At 44.8% G+C, this 13,209-nt stretch overlaps 1 protein-coding gene across 3 annotated transcripts in view; it reads left to right on the top strand.

Annotated features, from left to right (window-relative positions):
* The first annotated feature begins 1,512 nt into the window (after nucleotides 1-1,512).
* The window catches only part of LOC147111906 (lysosomal proton-coupled steroid conjugate and bile acid symporter SLC46A3), a 36,933-nt gene continuing 25,236 nt past the window's right edge, over nucleotides 1,513-13,209 (top strand). Inside the window, exons 1-3 of one of the 3 annotated variants that reach the window (XM_085999291.1) lie at nucleotides 1,513-1,751; nucleotides 3,228-3,318; nucleotides 9,165-9,376. In XM_085999291.1, the coding sequence (XP_085855417.1) occupies nucleotides 9,185-9,376 (192 nt within the window). In that variant the 5' untranslated portion in view covers nucleotides 1,513-1,751; nucleotides 3,228-3,318; nucleotides 9,165-9,184. Of the gene's footprint in view, nucleotides 1,853-3,227; nucleotides 3,319-9,164; nucleotides 9,377-13,209 lie in introns of all 3 variants that reach the window. The other 2 variants (XM_085999289.1, XM_085999290.1) reach the window with 2 other exon arrangements.

The following is a 13,209-nucleotide window of genomic DNA, read 5'->3' as shown; positions in this document are numbered from 1 at the left end:
CAGCAGCAAATTTTGATTTTTGTTCCTACAGTTCTCAGGTCCATTTGTATTACAATGTCCCTTCGAGTTTGGTATCATCTGCAAATCCAACCAATTTGAATTGAGTTTCCAAGTCGGGTGACTGTGTGGAGTTTGCACATTCTCCCCGTGTTTGCGTGGGTTTTCTCCGGGTGCTCCGGTTTCCTCCCACAGTCCAAAGATGTGCGGGTTAGGTTGATTGGCTATGATCAAAATTGACCCTTAGTGTTAGGGGGATTAAATACGTGGGGTTACGGGGATAGGGTGGGATATGTGTTGGTGTAGGGGTTACGGGGATCGGGTGGGATATGTGTCGGTGCAGGCTCGATGGGCCGAAATGGCCTCTATCTGCACTGTGGGGTTTCTGTGATAGTTCCAACACTGAGCTGTAGGACACTCCAGCTTTCGGCTCCACTCTATGGTAAGGAGCTTGACGCAAAAGAGAGGATACAATGCAGATTCATTAGGGTGCTGCCTGGTATGAAGAAATACGAATACAAAGAAAGTATTTTTTCATTAGAACAGAGGGGATGATTCAGTGATTTGATAGAGATGTTTAAATTATGAAGGGATGTGACAAAATAGATAGAAACAGACTGATTCCAGTGATTTTTTTGGAGAAGAGGTCTAGAGTGAGGGGATATAGATATAAGATTATATGGAAGAGATTTAGGACAAAGTGAGGAGAAACGATTTACACAGAGGGTTGTAAGTAGGGCTGCCAACCCTCCATGATTGTCCTGGATTCTCAGGAATTAAAGATTCATCTCTTGGACACTGCTGTGAGCAACCCAGGAGAAAAATCATAGAGGCATTAAAAAATGTTTTTACATTTTCTTTGAACACTTGTTTATTCGTTATCAAAAAAAATTGGATAAAAAGCTGACTGGGTGGCGCGACTTGGGGGCAGGTCATAGGAAACCTCTAGAAGGAAGTCTAACCAGAGTGCTGGCAGCCCTATCTGTGAGGCTGTGAAATGCAGTATTAGAGTCCGTGATTAAAGTACAAACCATGTCCACATTTAAGAATAAACTAGATCGGAGGATGAAGGAAAGGGGAATAAAGGAGAGAACAAGGTGGGCACCTGGGATTAGGATTGCTGCTCGTGTGAAGGACGAACACCAACACTGACTGGTTGGGCCCAATGGCCTGTTTTCCTTTCAATGTGAATAAAACCAGCCCGTACAGCCTCGTGTAACACCACTCACCGCATCTTTAAACCAGGCTACTAAAAGTGCAGACTAAAACTAATATCTCACTAATGGGGGGGGGGGGGGGGGGGGGGTCGTTATTCTTTGAAGTTTAACGTCGTGGATTCCTAAACAAAGTCTGATTTCACGCCCCATCAACTGAGTAAACATACCCAGTGCGCAGGAGTTTGAGTAAACATACCCAGTGCGCAGGAGTGGCGGCCGCAACCGTCCTGAATGGCCCGAGGCGACACCCCACCCTCCCGTTGATTGACATCAAAACCAACCAATGGGGGTTCGGCTGCCGGCAGGCGTGGGACAATGGAGAAAGCGCGAGGGTGGGAATTCCAGGCTGACCTTCGAATCGGGACGCGCGGCGTTCGATAAGAATCTTTCTGCCGCTGACGTTCGGCACTGTCAGAACAGTGGCTGTCTGCACCTGTGTTCCTCGTAAAGGGGCTGAAGGCTCTGCTGTGAGGAAGACGCGCCAGTGTCTTCTCTGCAAATCTCGTTGTCAAATTACACAGTCACCATTCTCTAGAGGTAAACGTACCGGGGAAGGTCAGAGCGAAGAACACACGTTATTTATTTTGAGTTCCAACATTATTGCGTAGTCACGATGCAAGTGCGTTTTAATTTTAAAAGTAAGAGAAAAGCTGCGGAACTGTTGACTTTCGTTAGCAGGTCTGTGTTGTGCCAATTAATGACATTGGTTATTTGCATAAAGAAATATCTACGTACTTGGTGGCTCTAAAAGGAGTTTGTTGCAATTATCGGCTACTGTTGTTCATTTGGATTCAAAGTTTAAAGTGTACCCTTTCGTCTACTAGCAAGTTTACTGTAAGCCAATAATCGTAAACAGGATAGTCATTAAGTTTTCATAGAATCATAAAATGATACAGCAAAGAAAGAGGCCACTCGGCCTGTGCCAGCTCTTTGAAAGAGCTTTCCAATTAGTCCCACTCCCCCACTCGTTCCCCTTACCCCAGCGTTTCTCTCCTTTTTTCAAATATTTATCCAATTCCCTTTTGAAAGTTATGATTTAATCTGTTTCCACCACCCTTTTCGGATGAGACGGTAAACCGAGGTCCCGTCTGCTCTCTCAGATGGACGTAAAAGATCCTATGCACTATTTCGAGAAAGAGCAGTGTTATCCTGGCCAAAGTTGGCAGAGTACAGCTAGACTGCATATGCCAACTCAGTCGAGATAAGACAGAATGCAGTGCATTCCAGATCATAACTCGCTGTGTAAACATTTTTTCCCTCATGTTGCCTCTGGTTCTTTTGCCAATTGTCTTAAATCTGTGTCCTCTGGTTACGACCCTTCTGCAACTGGAAACAGTTTCTCCTTATTTATTCTATCAAAACCCTTCCTTCAAGATTTTGAGCACCTCTATCAAATTCCTCCTTAACCTTCACTGCTGTAAGGAGAACCACCCCCGTTTCTCTAGTCTCTCCACCTCCCTGGTACCATTCTAGTAAATCTCCTCTGCACCCTCGCTAAGGTTTTCACATCCTTCCTAAAGTGTGGTGCACAGAATTGGCCACAATACTCCAGTGTTTTATAAATGTTTAGTATAACTTCCTTGCTTTTGTATTGTCTGCCTCTATTTATTTATAAAGCCAAGGATCCCATATGCCTTTTTAACAGCCTTCTCAAATTGCCCTGCCACCTCCAAAGACTTCCCCCCCCCCCCAGGTCACACTCTTCCTGCACCCCCTTTAAAATTGTGCCATTTAGTTTATATTGCGTCTCCTCATTCTTCCTGAAGATAATTTTAAAGCTTCTAAAGAGGTTTTTTTACATGCCAATGCAAAACACCACTTGCTTTGAAAAGCGGTACATAGTGAGGTGAATGATCAATGACACCGTAACATAACCTGGAATAATTTGAAACGTTAACTAAGAAAAAAATGGCGCATAACATGCCTGCACTAGAAATCCTCGCAGCCCTGTGAGTATTAAGTAGATGATTTGCAGTTCTTAGTTTCAAACTTTTATTTCCCTTGTTCTTTCAGTGGAGGGTGTAAATGGCAAAGATTCCTTTTATGACAGCTGTCAATGTAGCTTACGATCGGTCATTAAGACGCACTTGACAATGGACAGAAGGTAGTTATGTCAGGTGTTCCTGCTGGTGGATATTTAATTTCTCATCTAGACATCACCATAATTTAAATTTTCATAGTTTCTTTTTCAGCCATGTTGTAGTGCATGTGGATTTTACATGACTTCTAATTACATCATGCATCTGTATAAATAAAAGGAAGGAACAGCTCCAAATATTGCAAATCTGAAATAAAAACTGAAAATGTAGGAAATATACAGCAGGTCAATTAGCTGTAAGGTAAGCTATGGAGAGAGAGTAAGGCAGTAGGATTTTCATATTTAAACAGTTTTGTCTGTGATTGATGGGAGCCCATTTCAAGGTATGCCTGAAAATTGAATCAGGTGGGCAAATGGATGTCCAAGGCCCCCACCAGGATTTTTCTCTGCTGGATGCCAGTTTTTCATGCAAGAAATGGCTGGCTGAAAATCACCCCCAATGGGCTGAAGGGCCTTATTTCTGTCCTGTAAACCTCTATGATTCCATAAATTGTAATGTTTCAGGTGTGTACCTTTTCATCAGAACATTGATGGAAAGGTACACACTTGACAGCTTTTTTTCCTTGCGGATTCTCATTGGCCTGCAATGTATTTTCAGAATTTTCTGTTTTTTATTACACCATGTTCCCTATTTAAATGACAGGGTTATGGGCAGGAAAAAATATATTTTACATTTTTAAGTCTTAACATTAGTGGACTATTAAGTGCAGTTTACTATATTTGTTCTGCCACTTCATGTTTATTGTGCTATTATTCTTTTTCATGCTGGGAACTAATTTACAGACCTTCCATTTTGTTTGCTGTGAATCTTGAAGTGCAGAATGATAGAAATTAAAGCTTTTCGTTTCACAAAATATCAAGGAGTGTTTTTATTTAGAGCGTTATAAACTTGTAAGGATTGTACAGAGGAAAGGAACTAAATATTTCAGTCAAGAAAACTACTACAGTATAAAAAGTTGGGTTTCATGGTTATATTCAAATTGCTGATTTCTAGAGATGTCTTAAATACAATACGTTCAGATTTTTAAATACATTGCTGGAAGTTTTAAAACGTATTTACACATTTGCTATGAAATTTGAATAAAAGCATTCAAAATGTTTTTGCTCTGAAATATTTTTTCTACTTGTAATAATAAACATGTATAACAAAAAAATATTGAAATGTGGGGATGTGTGTGGGAAGGTGATTATATTTAACTTTTTAAAGCTAATTCTGGACTCTGCCTTGGCTCAGTGGAAGCACTTCCATCTCTAAGTCAGGAAATCCTGGGTTCAAGCCCCATGCTAGAGAGTTCAGCACATAATCTAATCTGACACTTCAGTGCAGTGCTGAGGGAGTGCTACACTGTAGAAGGTGCCACCTTTCAGATGAGACAGTAAACCAAGAACGTGTCTGTCGTCTCAGGTGAGCATAAAAGATCCCATGGCACTATTCGAAGGAGCACAGCGTCCTGGCCAACATTTATCCCTCAACCAACACCACTAAAGAAAACGCATTATCTGGTCATTCGTCTCATTACTATTTGTGGGACCTTGCTGTGTGCAAATTGGCTGTCATGTTCCCTTACATTACAATAGTGACTACAGTACTTCATTGGTTGTGATGTACTTTAGGACATCCTGAGATCGTGAAAGGTGCTCTTTAAATGAAAGTTGATTTTTCTAAGATGAGGGATATTAGTGCTGGAGAAAGGAACATAAATTTGAATATTTCCCACTGCTAATCAGTCAACCTATTTTCTAACTTTCCTGCACATTAAAGTTTTGCCAGATCCCTTCTTATTTTGCTAAACTTTGCTCTTTACCAGTCCACAGCTTTATCTTTGACTCTTTGTTCTCCTTTTCTGTTCTTTTTCCTCTTTCTCCTGTGATAATATTTTCTCATAATTTAGATACATCTTCTGCTTCTGTTCCATCAACTTAATTGATCCTGTCTCTACCTCTCTGGACTTTTCCCACCCCTGCCATTGTCATTTTAAATGCTCCCCCACAGCATATTCGCTCAAACAGGGCTGCTATTCTCTTCCTAGACTAATCAGACTTGGGCTCGGACAGAAGGCTTTAATTTGCAATGATGGCTGAATGGCACTTGGGCTAGTTCCAGCATTCTATTTTGAATCCTTTTATGTTGAAAATAGACAAACATCTCTGTATAAAATGAGGTGTTGTCCTCTGCAGTTGGAGCAAGACAGTTGGAACAAGAAAAGTTTTGCTGGTAAAGGGAAGTGGAACTCACCAGCTGTGGTCACACAGTTGTTACAGTTTGTGCCTGAAGGAAGCAGTGAGGTTTCTTTCTGGTGACTTTTCTTTGGAAGGCTGGAACATGATGAGGTTAGTTGATGCTTGACTTTAGTGGAACTCCTCTGCTAGCTGTAAAAGTCTGTTAGAAAAAGTGGCTGGACTGGATCAACACTTTAGTCTCCAGCTGACAAGTCTTGTATGTCCGAGGTGGAGGGACCAGAAGGAGCAAAGTCCTCCGAACTGGGTAACATAATGGGAAGGTGATCAGGAGGGGGCGTTGTGGTGTGTTGGAGTAGTTTAGATAACTGGGGAAGTGAGATGTATTATGGGGTAGTAAGCAGTTTTCAGAGAGTAGAGAATAGCAGAGGAGAGAATTGAGGATTTGGGCAGCAGGATATTTGAGATACTGAGTAGTGTGAATGGGGACCAGAAGTGTAGTGAGTAGTTGAGGGGGAATGGAGTACTGTGGATATGGTGAGTATTTAGGGTGAGGTTATAGTAGTCAGCAATCCCAATTACATTTCATTCCATTCACCTGAGGTACAGACTTAAAGGGCTGCTATAGAGAAGTGAGGCAGAAAGGCTAGTTGAATAGAAAAGACACCAAATAGATGCAGTTACAAAGGTCAGAGGGAAATTAACACAGTTAATGGAATCTACAGAATTATAATGTATGGCTGAGTGAATGGAATTGAGCAAACCAGTCAATTACATTTTGTGTTGGTGAGTCAATGGAATCCAATGTATTAATTAATTGTCACTAAGTGAATGGAATCCTGCAAATTCACTTAACATGTGGCTGAGTGTGTGGAATCCAAGATCTTCCAACCCCCAATTGATTACCCCAATCCCCCTGAAATACTCACAACCCATAGTTACTAGTTTCTGTCTTATTACTTACTACACCACTGTACTCGTTACTGCTCCGTACTGTATCTCACATTTCTTTCTTGTCCTCCTTTCCTTCCTCCACCAACTTCTCTTTAGTCACCCAAAAATGCTTGCTACTCCACCATACATCTCACTTGCCCAACCTGTAAACTATCCCATGCTATTTTCCAAATCATCACACAGTCAACATTCCCTCTCATAAACCATATCCTCTTACTTGCCAACATCATTCCCTTTCCTTCTAAAATACTATATCCTCTGCCTATCAATTAGCAACACCCGCTGACAAGGGTGGTGCTGTTGTTGTTTGGCGTACTGACCTCTACCTAGCGGAAGCTGAACGCCAACTCTCCGACACCTGCTCCTACCTCCACCTGGACCATGACCCCACTACCGAACATCAAACCACCGTTTCCAAGACTGTCACTGACCTCATCTCCTCTGGAGATCTTCCCCCTGCTGCCACCAACCTCATAGTTCCCCAACCCCGCACAGCCCGCTTCTACCTCCTTCCCAAGATCCACAAACAGGACTGCCCTGGTAGACCCATCGTTTCAGCCTGTTCTTGCCCCACGGAACTTATCTCTTCCTATCTTGACTCTATCTTTTCTCCCCTTGTCCAGTCTCTTCCCACCTACATCCGCGACTCTTCGGACGCCCTCCGCCACTTTAACAGTTTCCAGTTTCCTGGCCCCAACCGCTTCCTTTTCACCATGGACGTACCATCCCTCTACACCTCCATCCCCCACCCGGATGGCCTGAGGGCACTCCGCTTCTTCCTTGAACAGAGGCTCGTCCAGTCCCCATCCACCACCACCCTCCTCCGCTTGGCTGAACTTGTTCTCACATTGAACAACTTCTCCTTTAACTCCACTCATTTCCTCCAAATCAAAGGTGTTGCCATGGGTACCCGCATGGGTCCTAGCTATGCCTGCCTTTTCGTGGGCTATGTGGAACAATCTTTGTTCCAGTCCTACTCGGGTCCCCTCCCTCACCTCTTTTTCCGATACATTGATGACTGTATCGGTGCCGTTTCCTGCTCTCGCCCCGAACTTGACAATTTCATTCACTTTGCCTCCAATTTCCACCCTTCCCTCACCTTCACATGGTCCATCTCTGACTCTTCCCTTCCCTTCCTCGACTTCTCCGTCTCCATCTCTGGGGATAGGTTATCGACCAATATTTACTACAAGCCCACTGACTCCCACAGCTACCTGGACTACACTTCCTCCCACCCCGCTTCCTGTAAGGACTCTATTCCATTCTCCCAGTTTCTCTGCCTCCGCCGTATCTGCTCCGACGATGCCACCTTCCACACCAGTGCTTCAGACATGTCTTCCTTTTTCCGCAACCGAGGATTCCCCTCTACCGTGGTTGACACCGCCCTCGACCGTGTCAGTTCTATCTCCCGCACCTCTGCCCTCACCCCTGCCCCTCCCTCCCGGAACCACGATAGGGTTCCCCTTGTCCTCACCTTTCACCCCACCAGCCTCCACATTCAACGGATCATCCTCCGGCATTTCCGCTACCTCCAAAGTGATCCCACCACCAAACGTATCTTCCCCTCCCCTCCCCTTTCAGCATTCCGCAGGGACCGCTCTCTCCGAGACACCCTAGTCCACTCCTCTATCACCCCAAACAGCCCTTCCCCTTCGCCTGGCACCTTCCCGTGCAAGCGGAGGAGATGTAACACCTGCCCCTATACCTCCCCCCTCCCCACTGTCCAGGGCCCCAAACACCCCTTCCAGGTGAAACAGCGATTTACTTGTACTTCTCGCAATCTAGTATACTGTATTCGCTGCTCACGATGCGGTCTCCTCTACATTGGGGAGACCAAACGCAGATTGGGTGACCGCTTTGCGGAACACCTCCGTTCAGTCCGTAAGGGTGACCCCGAGCTTCCGGTCGCCTGTCATTTCAATTCACCGCTCCATTCCCACTCGGACCTCACCGTCCTTGGCCTCTTGTACTGTTCCACGGAAGCTCAACGTAAACTCGAGGAACAGCACCTCATCTTCCGATTAGGCACTCTGCAGCCTTCCGGTCTCAATATTGAGTTCAACAATTTCAGATCATAACCTCGGCCCCTATTTCATTTTCACTTATTTTTTTCCACTCCTTTCCTTTCCCCCCCCCCCTTTCCTTTTGTTTCTCTCTCACACCTGGCAGCTATCTTTTACCCTGCCAGTACACTTTACACCTAATCACAGCCTATTACCATCTCGTCTAGCTTCTAATCTCTTTTACTTCTTTTGGTTCTTTTATTCTTTTGTCCGATCGCAGCCCTGCCTTCGATCTAGTTCCTTTTCTCTCCAGTTTTGAAGAAGGGTCAAACCCGAAACGTCAACTCAAATTTCTCTCCACGGATGTTGCCTGACTTGCTGAGTTTTTCCAGCATTTTCTGTTATTTTTAATAAAAAAATATGATGGATTCAACTATTTGTGCTGGATAAATGTTCTCGATGCAGCTTTGAAAGAAAGTCTTCTTGGCATTATCTCACGGGAAGAAAGAGGACGATTATCACATTGGTTACAAAATATAAGCAAATTACATAGCGTCTTATGTCAGCAGTAATTATTATGGACATACTATAAACAAAACTGAAGCTAGCCATGTTGATTTTGTTTGTGTTCTACTTGATTAATTTAGGTTTAGATTTCCTTTAAGTCCACATTATTTTAGTAACAATGGTTTTCTTTGATTTTTGTTTTACACACAGGACCCTGCTTCCCGAGAACAATGAAACGGCTGTTTCTTGTTGAACCTGTTGTTGCTCTTTACTCCTTGGCTAATATAGCAGTTTATCTCTTAATTCAGCAGTATATTTATCACAGGATATGGGAGAGGGAAAGTAACAGCAGCTACATTGAGAATGAAAATAGTTCGCAATGCTACCAGAACCACAGTGACCCTGTGTACGTGAAACAACAGGTCAGTCTCTACAATTGATGTCCTACTAAACTACATTTTAAAGTGCAATTGTAAATCACTTTCTGTAATAAAATCTGTATGAATTGTCATTGCAATAAGTGGTACCTGCCTTTTAATTAACTTTTTTAAACAATCTAATGTACTTGTTTTTGGTTTGGATCAAGCAAGCCATCTTTGATTAGAAAATAGGGAATTTGCAAAATGAAAACAAACTGAACTCTTGCAATACACAGGTACACCTAACATATAACAACAACTTGCATTTATATAGCACCTTTAACGTAGTAAAACGTGCCAAGGTGCTGCACAGGAGCGTTATCAGACAAAATTTGACACCAAGCCACATAAGGAGATATTGGAAAGGATGCACGCTTCCGGTTCTTAACAATCTCGTATTTGCAATGATAGAAAACGTTTGCGCATGCGCAGATGTCGGCCGCCACCCGGAAACTTGTTTTGATGGAGCTGTGGTTGGAACCGTGCACCTGGCCTGTGGGAACCCATCTCCGAGGCTGCTGCGGCCTCTCTTGAACACGGCCGCTGGTGGTTGGAGGTGCGCAGAGCTCGGCGGGAGATGCGGAGTGAGAGATCACCACCCACCTGAGGTTGTCGACCTTATGCCGGATGAACAGAGCCGCCTGCGGAGAGACAGAGAGCCCCGGCCCGGGCTGATGGTGAGTGACAGGCTGAGTGCTCCCGGGACCTCGGCCAGCAGCTCTGTTCATCCGGCGACAGGTCCGTTCCTCCGGCCAGTCAAACCCAAACTTCTGGAGCAACCGAACAATGACTGACCGCTTAATCCTGGACTGGTATCACTTCATTACACAGAATCACCAAGCAGCGATCAAAAGGAGTGACTTAATCTGATTCTCCCCCTGTAACCCAGGGTCACTGGGTGATGATCAGTAGCAGGAACGTGGGCTGATTACCCAGTGACTCTGGGTTAGTGTGGGGGAATGAGCAGGAACCTGGGCTGATTCCCCCCACACTAACCCAGGGTCACTGGGTAATGATCAGGAGCAGGAGCCTGGGCTGATTCCCCCACACTAACCCAGGGTCACTGGGTAATGATCAGGAGCAGGAACCTGGGCTGATTCCCCCCACACTAACCCAGGGTCACTGGGTAATGATCAGGAGCAGGAACGTGGGCTGATTACCCAGTGACTCTGGGTTAGTGTGGGGGAATGAGCAGGAACCTGGGCTGATTCCCCCCACACTAACCCAGGGTCACTGGGTAATGATCAGGAGCAGGAGCCTGGGCTGATTCCCCCACACTAACCCAGAGTCACTGGGTAATGATCATGATTCAGAGGTGCACTTAGGAAGACCTGAACAGTTTTTTTTGGCAAGAATTATATCATTCTATTTAACAGCAGCATTATGAAGAGAGTCAGTGAATGTCCTGTATGTAAAGCTAAAGAACAAATGTGCCAATGTACCCAAATCAGTATTTTTCTCTCTAAGCAATACCACAGAAGATCAACTAATATAAAGTCTCTTTTTTTATTTAAAGCAGAGTGGAATCCAGGGAATGACACAAAATATGAATGTTGCAATATAACAAGTGGTTAAATAAGAACTTACACTCACCAAGCCCCCGTCCCATGCACCACGACCCTAGACCCCAGGTGGATTGGAAGATTGTGGCCAGCACCTCTGCAATTTCGACCCTTCGCTCAGAAACCTAAGATGCATCCCATCTGGACCGGGTGACTTACTCACTTTAAAGTACTGCCAGCCTTGTTCCCATCTCCAATATTTTGATAACTAATTAACAAAAGTGTTAGAAGAAAATGGAAGTGCGCAGAATGCTTCCGGCCCCTATGGTTTTTCTCCCAGGTGGTGTTTGCAGCAGTGTTTTGGTGTTTAAGCTTCAATTCCTGGAGACTCCAGGCCAGCCTGGTCTCTTGAAGGCAAGGACACTTGGTATGCACATATTGAGCTCATTTAAGAGCAAACACCAAAAAAAAAAGCAAAGAAGTTAATCATAAAATATGAGTTTGGACTATACTTTGAGGGAACAGAAGGGGTGATTAATTATCAAGGTAAATTTAGTGAGCCCTTTTGGCAATACCCTGCCTCACCAACTTTACCCTATATTGTTTCAAAGACTTGAAAATCAAGTTTGTGTGTTGAAAGCAAATAAATTAGACTCACTGTACAATGTAATTTGAACCTAGCTTTTAATCCCCCTGACTTTTCCCACTTTTCTTTCCCCCTCTCCCGCAGCCACAGGCTGACTTTGGATGTAGATCAATGGATACTGGCACAGCTTTAAATCTCTGGTTCCTTACTGGCCATTCTTCATGTGACAGCCTAGATAACAAATCTCCGCAGGCTGTTCACCCTGAAGAGCATTACTGATACCGTCCAGAAACACTCAATTTCCAGCAGAGCCCACTGGATAGCAGTTAGGAGCAGGAAGTCACTGAGATCAGCAGAGACCAAGGATTGAATTTGGGATGCCCCCAGTCAGCATAGCTCAGTCTCTCTCTAATTGCTGCTGGTGTGGGGTGGGGGTGTGGGCGAGGGGAAGCTTAGCTTTGAACCTTGTATGCAGTTAAACCGTTAAATGTTGCTGAGAGTAGGCAGTCACCATGCAGAGGTCACATTATGAGCTTGATTTTCCTCCGCTGTACTGGCCAAAATTGGGTCGTATAATGGCAGACGTGGAGGGAAAATGGGACCATTTTGTCAGTTCCCCGCTCCTAAGCATGTGCGTGGACATTGCCCTCCAATGCCCTAACCTCTGGAATTCTCTCCCTAAACCTCTCCGCCTCTCTACCTCTCCTTCCTCCTTTTAAGATGCTCCTTAAAGTCTGCCTCTTTGACCAAGTGTTCCCTAAAATCTCCTTAGTGGCTTGGTGTCAAATTTTGTTTGATAACACTCCTGTGAAGTGCCTTGGGATGTTTTACTATGCTAAAGGCGCTATATAAATACAAGTTATTGTTGCTCTTCTTTGAGTGGCTTAACCAGTGGTCTTTAAAAGGGCCACTGGAGGTGGCTCCAAAAAAACACGAGGTCCAAAGGTAACTTTTTAAACAAGAATGTGCTTCCTGGGGCCCACATTAAAAGCTCTCTCCCGTTGCCTACAGTTGCGAGGTCCCCTCTGACTGTCAGCTGGCACTGTCCGATTTTCAGCCGCCACCAACAGGCAGAGTGCTGGTTTGGTGTGGGCAGCGTCCAAATGAGACCCAGGCCTGGGCATTGGACGGCAGTAACAACCGGGGTCCTCCGCCTGCCTGTTATGCACTTAAGCTGTAAAGTGACCTATACCGGACCACTCCTTCCTCCCCCCCCCCCCCCCCCCCACACACATACGTGGCGAGGGTCAGTTTGAGCATTTAAATTCAACGGGGGAGAAATTCAGTATCGCCCCATTTGGGGCACTTTGAAATCGTGAGAAATTAGCGCCAGGTGCTAATGTTTCTGAGCTTCCCCATAATTGGCTGTTGGCGCTCCTGGAAAGAACTGAAGCACTAAATCAAGCGCTAATGACCTAAGTTTTTTGCAATCTTTCTGCTTCCGCTGCCTCTGACGTTGATGCTGAAGGTCCAGTGCCAGTGCAGCCCCCATTAAAGCATGGAAATGTTGCACTTTAAAATCTCACCTGAATGAAAGTGAATCATTTTACTGAGGCAGAAGACTCCTTCAAGTGAAAAATGCAGAAATCACTCAACGCCTGTTTGCCTATGTCAAACTGACAAGGCAGCATTCTTTGCCGACTAAAACTAAACCGGATGTTGACGCCTTTATATAGCGCTCCTTCAGCGCTCATCTGACTGCATACCGCCTCCTCTACCTGTCGTTGCGAACGGCAGGCGCTCGTGAC

Source organism: Somniosus microcephalus, chromosome 10 (assembly GCF_052327205.1).
Source record: "Somniosus microcephalus isolate GS21.2 chromosome 10, FLI_Smic_1.0, whole genome shotgun sequence".
In the NCBI taxonomy this organism is placed as follows: Eukaryota; Metazoa; Chordata; class Chondrichthyes; order Squaliformes; family Somniosidae; genus Somniosus; species Somniosus microcephalus.
Note: the sequence above shows the minus strand (reverse complement) of the source record. Positions and strands in the feature narration are given on the sequence as shown.